Here is a 12,992-nt window from a genome sequence, read left to right as displayed (position 1 = left end):
CTCCCTTCCTTCTGTGTGGGGAGCTTGCAGAATCTCATTCTCAGGCACCATATGCAAACTGCAGGTGTTTAATTCAAAATTGTGATATAGATAACTTCTGTACTATCTTTTAATGACTTTGAGTTTTCCTGAAATGTAGAAAAATTCCTGACCACATTTAGTTAAGATGCTGTTCTCAAACTGAAGAAGTGAGAAAAAAGACGACTCAAATTTATTTGTGTAGGTTTCCTTGCCCCACTAAAATTGATTACTACTTCTTTTCCAGTTGAGTATTTTGAAGAGGAGCCTGAACCAAATGAATTATACAGTAGCCCACGTTTTCATTACAGCCAAGGAAAGATGAAAATGTCTTTTGCAGCCTCTGCGTGTCTATACAATAACAACCAAAACCCTGAAGTGTTGCCACACTAGGAAATCCTGGTGAACTTTTGATTGGGGTGAAGGTGTGGTTTGGCTTTCAGGCTCATTTGATTTAAATATTACTTTAGCCCATTTCCTAAGAAAATCACGCTTGCTTTGCTGCTGCTGCCCATCAGCTGTATGTCAGTCCCACTCAAATAACTGTTCAACCATTCTGTGCACTTCAATCAGATCTGACAGAGCTGGTGATCTCAATAATAATTAGATTTCTATTAAATAATTATAGGGGGTAAGACAGAAATTGCAACATAGGGCGCATATTCATAGTAGTGCAGGCTTTATTAATACCTGCTCACAGACCAGTTTATTTCAATATTCCCTGAGTGCACAGAAGGATATTAATATCACAGCTATGGGACAAGTCAACGAAGTGACTACTGGTTTGTTTTATCAGGACTACAATTTTAATACCTAAATAGAACACAAAGTTGAGTCTTCTTCACAGTTACCAGCTTTATTGACCTCAATTAAAAATAAATCTAGTAGTTAATCTGAACTGGACAAGACAATCCAATCCATCAAAACCTAAGAAAGATACAATACCTATTATATTTGTATTTTTCACCATATTAATCTTGTTATTCCACCAAAAATATAACTGTGCTGTCCATTGAAAGACTATTGCAGACTCACCAGAAGGCAAATTTCTGCAGAATGATATTCTTAGTCATCATAAATACAAGTGTCAGCTGTTTTAAATTCATTCCTTCCCCATTGTTCAACATTAAGTATTAAAAACAGCAACACTGAACCTTCAGTCTAAGTAAGCAGGGTAACAGATCCCATCCAATATCCACAAAAAGGTTTTGCTAAACAAAATGTGGAGTTTAAATTCCCTAGTCACAGCAGCGCTAGGCTGTCCATTGGTGATAATTCATAGGTCATGCATATCTGAATAGAAGAATTATGGGGTGAATACCATAAAATGGATCTAAGTGTGAGGTACGTCATATTTTTTTCCTTCTTACATTTAGAGGCATTTCATTTATTTTAAGTCAAATAGGTCCTAACTCAACAATGAATTTGTTCTCCTGTCAGACACTCAACTACCTTGGTATTGTTTTAAGCTAGCTTCAATTAGGTGCCAGGAACTGGATACTGCGTTTTGGTGAAAAGAACAATAAGAGGCTCAAAGAGTGAGATGGATGAGAATGGGTCTCCCACTTTTTAAGAATTTTAAGTAAAAACATCAGCTGTGATTTCACCAGAACTGTTGTAGAAAAAAAAAAAAAAAATAATGGAATTTTGGGTTCTAGGGGGGAGGAGAGAAAGTGTAAAGAAACAAAAAAAACCTTCTGTGCCCCCAGAAAGCAAGTGTGGTGGAAATGCAGTTTGTAGTATCTCTTGGTCTTGATCTAAATTTTATACAGTAGAGCTCACTGCTACAGCAAGACCTTGATAGGGAGAGGGTGTCAGAAGAGGAAAATATATTTTTAGAGAAGTAGTGCAGCATCTATAACATCTGCAGTTCTGTAAAACTTGCTTCTTAAAAAAAAAAAAACCAACAAAATACGACAGCCCCCACATCATGCTCCAATCTTTTACTTGAATAGTGGATATCCACTCAGATTTTGCCTTGTAATGACTTAGTTAAAAAATAGGTGGTTTTAAATGGAAGCCCTCTAGAAGTACATTATACAACCTAAGACTCAAAGCCAATAAAGCCTTTGGATTGATCTTCTATCAGAGAGTTTGGACAGACAGCTATCAGCAAGGGGTGAACAGATGACCACTAACTGATCCTGGAAATGTGGCTCTATTTAATTTTTTTCCTGTACAAATACAGTAGGTTTGCTTTAAAAAACAAAGTTGAAGTATTATTTTTTTTCTACTGGGCAGTAGAAAGGAATGTGGTCTTTTTAACTGGTCCTGACTACCATACTTCAGATCAGGCAGGCATCTCCAGGAGAAAAAGAGAAGTGAGGAAGTCACTGCTTCTCCCAGAGGAACTGAGCATCCTCTGCTTGGAAAAAGCTTCAGGAGGATGGAGAAGGGAGAAGGAGAGGTGGCAAGCAGACAGCTCACAGCAGAGTACAGCTTGCAAAACCTCTTTGGAGGGCCAGAGACCTCCTTACAGCAGAGCAGACTCAAGCCAGAGGAATGCAGAGAAGACTGATGGATTTGTCATTCAGCACAAAAGATCATGCAGTTTGATTCAAAATTAGCTCAAAAATGGATGTTTCCAGTACTGGAAGACTAATTCAACAGCTGTAAACTACACAGTGGTTAAGCATCGGGATGAAGCCGAGTCTAGTGTGCAACTGCAGCTGTATCACAGGATTTGTCCCAACCCAGTAAATTTGACATCATTCTTTTCCTTTCCCTGAATGGCCACAGAATTTATATTAGCCAATGGACAAAATTTAATCTGTTTTGAAAGAAAGTGAGGTGCGATTTAGTGAGTCACATACAAGTGTTTCAAGAATCAAATTTAAATTGGCCCAGGCTAACACACCCGATAACTCTTCAGTGGCGCCACAGTGACAGAGGTAACACTATCTATGAATCTTCCCACAAAGCTCATTAGCATTTTGTTAGTTTAATAAGTGAAAAACAACACAGGCTTTAGCCTTCTCCCTGGCATACTGTTTGCACAAGAAACTGAAGAACTGCTCTTTGCTTCTCTCGTTTCACATTCTGTAACTCCGAATATGTCCCCATCACAAGCCAATTAAGAGTCAAGACTCAGCAGGTCTTTTCAACTATTGTGGTGCTTTAATATTTTATTTTTTTTTTTTTTTTAAAAAAAAAGGTTTTAAGATTGAAGTTTTATCTTTAACTTATTTAAGATACTGCTTCCCAACTTTTTCTTTTTTGCTGTTTCTGAATATCTTAGAAAGACTTTTATTTGCTTTTAAACCAAGAAGGCTCCAAACTAAAAGTGTATTTTATGAATCCATAACAGAATAAAGCACAAGAGGATTTTGTAGTTATCCCCACATTAAACACTAAAGTCTGTGAAATAAAGGGTTTAGTTTCTCACATGCAATACTAACCTTCCTGACACAAGGGAACGCATGTCTACATGGTCTACAGGACCAACAGTCCTACAATTGGTTCTCCTGTATTTAAATCTGCGTTTATACCTGGAGGTTGCTTAGACATATTTAGGCTTAAACCTGCCACTCTGGTCTCTCAGCAAGATTTAGTAGCACTGTCTCATGCTACCATATTTGCCTTCCATACTGGAGTTGGGTTGAACAAAATAGTACAGTGGAGTTTGTATATGCCCATGTAGACTGCAGCCTCATAATGTAACCTCTGCCCCCTACTATATGAAATAAATATATCTAATTATACTTTGCCCTGATATTATATTAAAATATATTGTAAAGATATTTAGGAGGTTTTTCTATGTTTTATGTTTTCCTCCGCAAAACGCCACTTAAGGGTAGGGATAAAGCTATTTCTTTATGCCATCCACATACTCTCTTTAGTACAAACCCTGAATTTACTCAGTTTCAAAATACATGGCTCCAAGATGACTGTAACCCACATACAGTTTACTGTACTTTAAATACACACTCTTAATTATACATTTCCTTGTCTTTTGGAGACAAAAAATACCAAACTACTGTGTTACTGTATTGTATGTAGATATATTAGAATTTTACCTTAAGAACACATGTGGTTCAGCACAAAAAATCCAACTTGGAAAAAATGCATGTAGTTTCACCTTAATAGCCATGGGTCAAAAATCCCAAGCAATATGTCACAATTAATCAACTTATGGTCATTCACCATGGATGTAAACATATAACACAGAAGTCAGCTTCTCCTCTGACAAATATTTATCCTTGCCTCTGACTCTGTATCAAGATGAGCCAGTGAAGGAGAGGGTCTATTCTGCTATGCTGGATATTGTTCTGGTCCACTGGAGGTGAGGCTGAGAAACATACCCTGAAGCTCTATTTTGTGATGCTGAGCCAGCCTTTGTTCCCTCAGTTTCCCAAAATAATGATGACATACGTGTAACACATCTTGACTATAAAATACCATGAAGTCCAACTATGGAGTACTATAAAGCTACTGTTACATACCTATTCCTATGCTACAATCTCCAATGGTTTCTTCTAAGAAGAAGAAACCCAGCTGCTTGAAGCAAGGAGTAAAATTCAACCTAGGAATACCCTGTATGGTTAATGCTGCCAATGGTGGAGGAACACATTCAGAAACAGCTACAGCTGGAGGCTGGAGAACAAATCACTGGCCATGAGACCCTCAAGCCTCGTGGGGAATGGCAATTCCAACTTTCTAAATCCATGTAAAGACCAACAGAAGCAATCAGCAGGCAGTTTGCAAGGAGAAAAGAGCCGGGTAGCCTCAGAAGAAACAAAAACCAACCTTTGAGGTCTCATATTTGACCCTCCTGGGGTACTAAGATTTGTGGTTCCCTATCCCCCTTCACAGCTGAAAACAGCAACCCAGAACTGCTCATGGCAATCACCAGACTCTTGCACTTGTACAATTAAAGAGGCGGACCAAGTCAGAGAGTTCAAATTGTCCTTCTTTGCTTTCCCCTACTGAGGGGCTGGTTGGAAAAAATCCCACTTCCAAATTCTCTCCAATAGGAAGAATAACAGCAGAAAGAACCCACCACAGCCTCTCATATACAGAGCCTGGTGTTACTCTTGGAATATTCCTTGTTACTGTCTGTCTGTCCCTCTTCTTCTGCAGTAACTGCTCAGGCCCACTCCACCTGCCCCCAGGGCTGGTTTATTTCCATCATCTTCCTCTTATCTCATATTCACCTCTTACTCCCTCAGCCAAGTCCCAGCACTTTTTTTCTTCAGGTCAGCCTTAAGCACAGCCATCTCCTTCTCCATTAGAACCATAAAAACCTCTCAAATCTACAAAGTAACAGAACAAATATAGAAGCACTTCTATGCGCAGTGTTTTATTTTCCTAGATAATGGGTACAGCAAGATGAAATTAAGGTTGTGTTTATAGGGGTGATTCATGCTACTAGAAATATCTGGTCATCACCAAAACCAAGTATTATAAAGTCAGGAAATTCTCAACTGATCACTGATCATAAACTAAACATGCTTGATCTGGAGGAGCAGAATTAGGGCATTCTAAGCAACCTCAACTCTGCACTGTAATGACACAATAACCATAATTGGTCCCAAAGCACAGAAAAACTGATTTTAGAGACATTAGATTCTTAGTTTTATTTCTCCCTATTCTTTCATTTTCACTTCCCTGCTAATAATAGCTTCTATTACTACCAATCGTTTGGAACAAAGAGAAAACCTATCTCAAGAACTACAGCTCTTAAAGCTCTTTAATTCTACCTTAAATTACAGTCAAGTAATTCAAATTCTATAGTTACAGTAAGCACAGCCATTCCAGGGAGAGCAGAGCATCATACCAGCACTGAAATCTTTGCTGCAAGGACGAAACTACTTAGTCTTAACTGTGGACCCATCTTCACAGCCCTTTATTTCCCCTCCACTCTTGTTTCCTTGAATCTCTTCGTTAACTGCAACTGAGCTTATAGCTGACACAGAACATCAGCCCACAAGGAGATTCCCTACAGGAAAGGAATTAACACTCTTTTCCAAGTCCTGACCTGCAGACCTCATGACATTTGCATGAGATTCATTCAGAAACTCATCCACCCCCCATCCCATCTTCTGCTCACCTGGCAGAGTGCTGACAACTCCCATATTTCTGCACAGGACCCATAGCTTTTCCAGCATCACAAGTGTGTGGTATGCACCTGCTCCCAGACTCCACATGTTAGGTCTCCAGCCCATGTTCCATGCTGCAAGGAGTCCTGCTGCAAGGTGCAGACTCCTGGGCTGCAGCCTTACGTTGAGGATCCTCCATCAGTTTATTTAATGCAGGGTGTAGCCCAAGTGCGCAACTTGACATGCAGGCACAAACATGTTGCATGACTCTGCACAGATGCTACCACGTTTTCAGTGCTATAATGGTACAATAATAATTTCTGAAATATGAGCCACAAGGAAACAACTGATAAATGGGGTGAATATAGAGAGAGTATCGGAGAAAACCTGCAAGTGTGAAAAGCGCTAAATTGGAGGAAAGGGACTTTAAGAGGGTGAAACATGACTCTCATGGACTTATTTAACATTAGTGATGCTCTGCTGGAAGCAGACCCTACTTAGCATGTCCACCCATTATTTTCTTTAACTCTGATTGATTCTTTAACTACCAAAACAAACTACATAAACCACAGATACAAACATGGTGGGAAATTGACAGAATGAAAGTGGAATGGTAACAATGAATGGGGTTGGGGAAATATACACAACCATATTCCAGATCTGAAGTGAAAGGCGAAAGCCGCTCCAAAATAGGATGTTTGGAAATCAAGTTCAGGATTAATTTATAATAGTCACGTGAATGAGAACTTTCACTTTCCTCTTTTCCAGTTCTGTTAGATTTGATCCAGTTCTGCAAGATTTGATCTAGTAAAAATTTCAAGGCCAGTATTTTTGCCTTATAATGGTTAGAGCGAAGTGGTGAGTTAGAGAGGTGGGCAAAAATCAGGAGGTTAGAAGACAGGTTAACAAGGCAAATGTGCTGTCCTGTGAAGTACATACACGTGCTTTTAAATAGTCACTTATCGCAGCAATATTGTGATAAAGGCAAAAAATTCTTCCTTTTTCCTCACTGTGTTTAGTTTTGATACATTGACAAATATGTGTGAAAGACAAAGTGACAGTCTTCCCTGAGCACCAGAACAGCTTGCTCCGTTTCTCATGAAGATGCAATCCGCACCTATGGAATTACAGCTTTTGTCTTAAAACCATTCAGCATAGACTAGCACGGATATTTTCTTACTGCCGTTATTTACCAGAAGTGCCCAGGAATTACCATGTCTAGTTCAATACTTGAGCCAAATACAGGTTAACATGTCACCCACAGATCACAGGCTTCGAATCACTGCCACCCCAGTGACAGTTACTGCCCAGTGCTCATTTCCCATGCCATGCTGAGCAGCCCTTGCTTCTCCTTGTACGTTTTTGTTTGTGAAGTGTTGATTAAGTGTAAAATTTTCAACAGTACAGGAGGAATCTGGCACACCTAGAAGGGAGTTGCACCTCTCTGAGTCTTGACACCCTGAAAGTCCAGATCAGCGAGTGGTTTCTGCTGTTGCACCCTTTCAACACCCAGGCTTGAATTCCCCTCTTGCAGAAATTAAGGCTCAGGAAGCAAAACAAAAAATGTGGGACTGATCAGAGTATCCCAATTTAGTGTTTGGGCACCACTGATTTTTCTGTTTCACTTCCCTGTGGATTACACTGTGCTACCTACCGGTAATGAGAAGTACTTGCAGCACATCTCTGACAGGTAGCTCTCAAAGTACTTAGAATGGCAGAAAAATACTTTCCATGTTACAGACAGAGAGATTGAGACTTGCATTTTACGTGTCCTGTGTTAGTGAAGCCTGGGGTATCTTGCAGTCTAGTGGACATCAGTCAAACAGACTCGCTGTACAGATTTTAAATAGGTTCTATAACCTTTCTGTGCCCCAGTCAACCTACAAATAAACTGAAAAATACCAGTCACCAATTCCACAGGACTAGGTCAAAAGGCGTGACGTAAGGACAAGTCAAGTTTAGCGTTGCATGTTAACCTCCTATGTAAACTAAACCTAGCCCCATCCACCTTAATCCACCTCTTCATTCAGGATAATAAATTCTCAAACTGCTGAAACCAGCAGTTGTTGAGCTGTCTTCAACTTCAAACTGCCTGCATTCCTTGGGTTACTTATATTACTTTATTACACAAGAATGAGATGTAGGCTTACAATGCCTACAGCATCAAGAAAAATACCAAAATAAACTAAATGAAATGTTGGGCCCAATATATTTCATGACAAAGATCTCCCTGAAATGAAGTGGGATGGAATTTCATCTATGCGCTTCAAGATGACCGGAGGGAAGCGTTTACCTTTCCGAAACAGAGTTGAGAGTTTTGCACGGTGCCTATTTCTGATTCTCACTGCAAGGGCATGTTACACAGACCACGTTTGCAGGGCTACGGAGACAAAATTAAAGTAGCCAGGAGGAACATACCTCTGTGTTTCTACACCTCACGTGGTGTACATATTTTAAATGGAAATGCAGCTTTATCTCAGTTTTCAAGCTATTCCTGCATATGAAGCAATGTCTTGTACTATAGCAAGTTATAAATGTTCTTTTCAGCTCAAGTCATTAAACTCTTAAAAAAAGAAAAAAACCACTCCTCAAAAATTTTGGCTTAATTGTCTGATGAATTGCTTTTCATTATAGGTAAAGATTTCAGCCCTTGAAAAGTCCAAGACAAACATAATCTGTCATTGAATTTCACTCATATCAAATGCTATATGTCAATCTTGGTGGAAAAAAAAAATCTTAAAACATACTTTGTCTTTTTTAATTATTTCTCATAATACAAACACTACTGGGAAAAAATAAACTACTTTTAAGGGTTTGCAAAACAATCTATTCCTGGGTTTATAACATGGTGACAACTCTGCCCAATGATAATGTTAGAAGACAGTTTCTTGATAGGAATGCTGATGCACTTTAACTATAGGCACTAGAAAATGCTACTGTAACCCTTTTTAATTTCAGACTGCGAAGATGTAGGAATAAACAAATAGTTAAGGTGCCCAATTACCCTACAGTACCACAGGTCCTGTCTGTGAGTGTCTGTAACTATACCTTGCCAAGACAAAGGGGAAAGTAGTGGCTATCTATAGCTAAAGCAAACTCTGCTTCTTGATTCAAAACCTATATAGAGCCCTTTTTCCCCTCTCTTTCTTTCTTAAAGGAAAGGGGGAAATCTCATACATTTTGAAGACCCCATAGAAGTTATCTAAAACTATGTTACGAGAAACAACATTTTAAAGGTGCAAACTAATAACATGAAAAGAAAGTACTGGATACTGACAACATGCTTGATTTTTTTTTTTTTTTAATCAAGATTTCTTTATAATAAATAATACCCGCAGGAAAGTAGCAGAAGCCCCTCTGCCTTTAAGGCATGTAAAGCTAACTTATCAAAACACTAGCAGGCATACTATAAACCATATAATCCTAATACTTCAGTCTTTTCAATCCCCAACATGCAGAATTCCATTATTTATAAAGAGATAACTAACAAGGCATTCAGCAATTACATGACCATTGAAAAAGCTTACCAAAAATTAATAGCAAAGCAACAGTACATGCTAATGATAATATAATACAACACAACAATTTTTGGTCTTTTTACCAATAACAGCCTAGACCTACTGACTGTGCATTGCAAATTATTGTTTTGATCTATATTGAAAAAATAAGGTAAACCTGACTTAAAATGAAAACGCATTTATACAGAAGCAAGTTAGCACCTTAACCTGACTCAACAGCAGGTTTCCTTACTGTTTAATATACCCAAACATGCAAAGTAGTTTAAGAAATATATACGTGCTCATACTGCACACATACTAGTTATTAGTAAAAATAATAATCCAAGAATACGCTGCAAAAATACATCCATCCTCTATTAAGGAAGTACTAAACATGAACTTCTGATTTAACAATAGTAGATACAGCACATAAAAAAATCACCTAACTAACACTGCTTTCAGAAATTCAGTGACACTGTCTGCCATAATCTGTAGCAGCTTCTCAAATTTGTGAAGTTTTACATGGTTTTTATCCTTTAAAAAGTAGGTAAGTAGATACCACACTTTGGTATTTGAAAGCCAAGCAAGCATTCTAAGTTAAATCTAATAATAATAATAATAAAAAAGTACTTCTACCTTCACTAAAATGCAATGCTAAAATATTTTGCATTCTAATGCCTCTGATTTCATAAAACCTTAGGATTGCACCATCAGGAAGGGTTTGAAGGCATTTCTGGATTACTAGAATACTGCTGTATTGCAACACAGAAACCCACAATTTTTTCTTTCTTGATTGAAATGCTGAGCCTTTAGTGTTGTATTAATATTAATCACATTGATTTTTGTCTTAAAAAACAAACAAAATAAAACAAAAAAGGCAACAATGAGTACCACCAATGCCTGCCTGCTAGACCTGCTAATTAGATTCCAGGAAGCCACCAGTCCCTCCAAATACTGGCCAGAGAACAAAGAATAGCACAGAGACTTGTATTCAGTGCATTACCACCAGCATCAAATATTTCCAAACTCAATTTATAAAACTGTGCCTTTATCCAGATGTTAACCAGATATTCTGGTAATAATATGCTAAAACTTATTTACACAACTTTTTAGTAACAGATTAGCATTAAAAGCTATACCAAAAAATACCACAAAAATCTCAGGTGTTCTCATCTTGTTTTAATTTATTATTTAAACTAATTCATGTAAGCTATAAAACTAACTGGCTCCAAAACTTCACTGGTTTGTATATAAACAATGCAGAAAAGATGAACACTCCTGGGTGAGGCGAGTGGTACATCTGCCTGAAAACCTGCAGTGACTACTCATGATTTTTGTTTGATTCAAGACAGCAACTTTGCTTCTTTCGTCAGCCTTCACTCAAGGTGTGCAAGACCACAGCAAGCAACTTTCCAACATCATCCATAAAACATTGTATAACAAACCTGATCCCTGTTGATACAAGTTTCAAATCAATCCCTTTGATAGCTGCTTAAAAAAAAAAAAATAAGGAGGAGGATGTGAGGGAGTGAGAGAGGTGGTAGGTGTGAGGAAGGAGCGTTTTTATTTAGTTCTCTTCTGCTCAGCAACTTTGTAATCTATTTACTGCTTTCCTTTCCCATCTCTCACCCCTGCGCGTTGTTTAGCTGGAAACTGGGCTGCAAGAACGTGAAGAATGTAAACAGCCTTTTATTGTCCAAAAGGATAGGAGTGTGAAAGAAATGTGTGCCTTATCGCAGGACTGCAGCTCGCTACTTCATTGCTATGATAAAGTGCTGGAGCAAAAAACATTACACGACCAGCACAATCCAAAACCGGATTAGAATTTGACATAAGCTTCCTCAAAAACTAATCAATCAACTCACGCTGTAATATTAGACTCCAGTTCTTAAGGAGGGTGTTTAATCCCTTCAAGGTTTATTACACACTCCCTATTGACTACAGTGAAAAACTTTCAGATACAAGGCAGCTGGGGGAAGAGAGGCAGAACTTTTGCAGCACGAATCAGAGATAATTATGGGAGTATAAACACCCCCCCCCAAAAAAAAAAACAAAACCAAAAAACATTTGGACAACGCTTGTTAAAGCGAGGACTGTCGAACTCTTTTACAAATGTAATTTCCCCCCGCCCCCCCTCTTTTTAACCTCTCCCGCCGTATTAACACGACCATTTAGCCCATTTGTTTTCTCCCATCGATGCTCCACAAACCGACCCCGTTCGCTGGTTAAGGGCGAAGTCGTGCCCCCCCCTCCCCCCCCAGCTTTGAAAGCTGCATTTTCACCTCGTCAGCCCCCACATTCCCACAACCCCTCCCCGCTGCATGCAAAAGACGTGGCGTAATACAGATACGTACGACAGTTTATAATAATAACAAAAAAGTGAATTAAAAGCAACCCCGGCGTGCGCTGCCGCAAGCCCAAACTAACGGGGGAACCTCCGAACTCTGCCCGCTCGGGCCGTGCACACGAGAAGAGGCGCCTGAGGACAGCGGAAAACTTTTCGGGAAGGGAGGATAGTTTGAAGGGATAGTTTGGGGTGTTACCGGGCACACAGCCGCCTCCGCCTCCCCCTCCTCCGCCCGGACCCGCCCGGCGGCGGCTCCCGGAGCATCCCGGCCTCCCCCCCCCCGCCCCCAGCTCCAGGCTCCCGGAGCGGCTTTTTGCTCCCCGCCATCCCAAACGAACCCGCCGAGCAGCAAACATCGAAAAATAACTTAAAAGGAAGAAACTGAAAGAGCGTGTCCGGTGCGGAGGGGGCTGCGCGGGGTCAGCCCTGCCTTCGCCTCCTGAGGAGACGGCTCCCGCCGTCCTCCCCGGGGTGTCTGTGTGTTGGGGGGGTGGGAGTCGGGTCCCCCAAAGCCTCGAGGCCGGGCGGGGTGTGGGGGAGCCGGGGAAGGAGACTTACGAGCTGGAGGAGTCCCTGGAGCACGACGAGGGGCAGGGGCTGCAGGTGCACCATCCTGGCTGCCGGTCTAGGAGGCGACTCCCCTCGCCTGGGTCTCGCACATCTCCGCTCCGGGGAGGAGGTGGAGGAGGAGGAGGAGGAGAAGCGGGGAGGCGGGGGGGGGAGGGAAGGGGGGGAAGGCAGGACTGAGCTCAGGGACACACCGCCCCGCTTGTGTCCCCGTCCCGTCCCCCCGTCCCCCCCCTCACGGGGCGCTGGCAGGCAAGCGGAGAGACCCCGGCGGCACTGCCGCGCCGCTGCGCTCCGCGGGCGGCCATGGCTGAGGCAGGAGGCGGGAAAAAGGAGAAGGCGGGAAGGGCGGCGGTGGCGGCGCTGCCGGGCCGGGCGGCCGCGGCACCCCCAGCGGGGCGGGGAGGTGTGTGTGTGTGTGTGTGGGGGGGGTGTGTGTAGGGGGGGAAATCCCCTCACAACCCGCCGCCGACCAGCGGGGCGGCAGCGTCCCGACAGCCGTAGCCCACCACCATGGTGCTGCCG

The 12,992-nt window shown here is 41.2% G+C and overlaps 1 protein-coding gene across 1 annotated transcript in view; it reads right to left on the bottom strand.

Annotated features, from left to right (window-relative positions):
* Positions 1-12,512, bottom strand: part of NXPH2 (neurexophilin 2) — a gene marked incomplete at both ends in the record, with an annotated part of 38,540 nt that extends 26,028 nt beyond the window's left edge. The window contains one exon of the mRNA XM_082483739.1: positions 12,459-12,512. Within this exon, the coding sequence (XP_082339865.1) occupies positions 12,459-12,512 (54 nt within the window). The remainder of the gene's footprint in view (positions 1-12,458) is intronic.
* Between the last annotated feature and the right edge of the window lie 480 nt (positions 12,513-12,992).

The sequence above is a fragment of the Vanellus vanellus genome (genome assembly GCF_965231255.1).
Source record: "Vanellus vanellus genome assembly, chromosome: 5".
NCBI classification, from domain to species: domain Eukaryota; kingdom Metazoa; phylum Chordata; class Aves; order Charadriiformes; family Charadriidae; genus Vanellus; species Vanellus vanellus.
The sequence above is the reverse complement of the archived record's forward strand: the minus strand, read 5'-3'. Positions and strand labels throughout refer to the sequence as shown.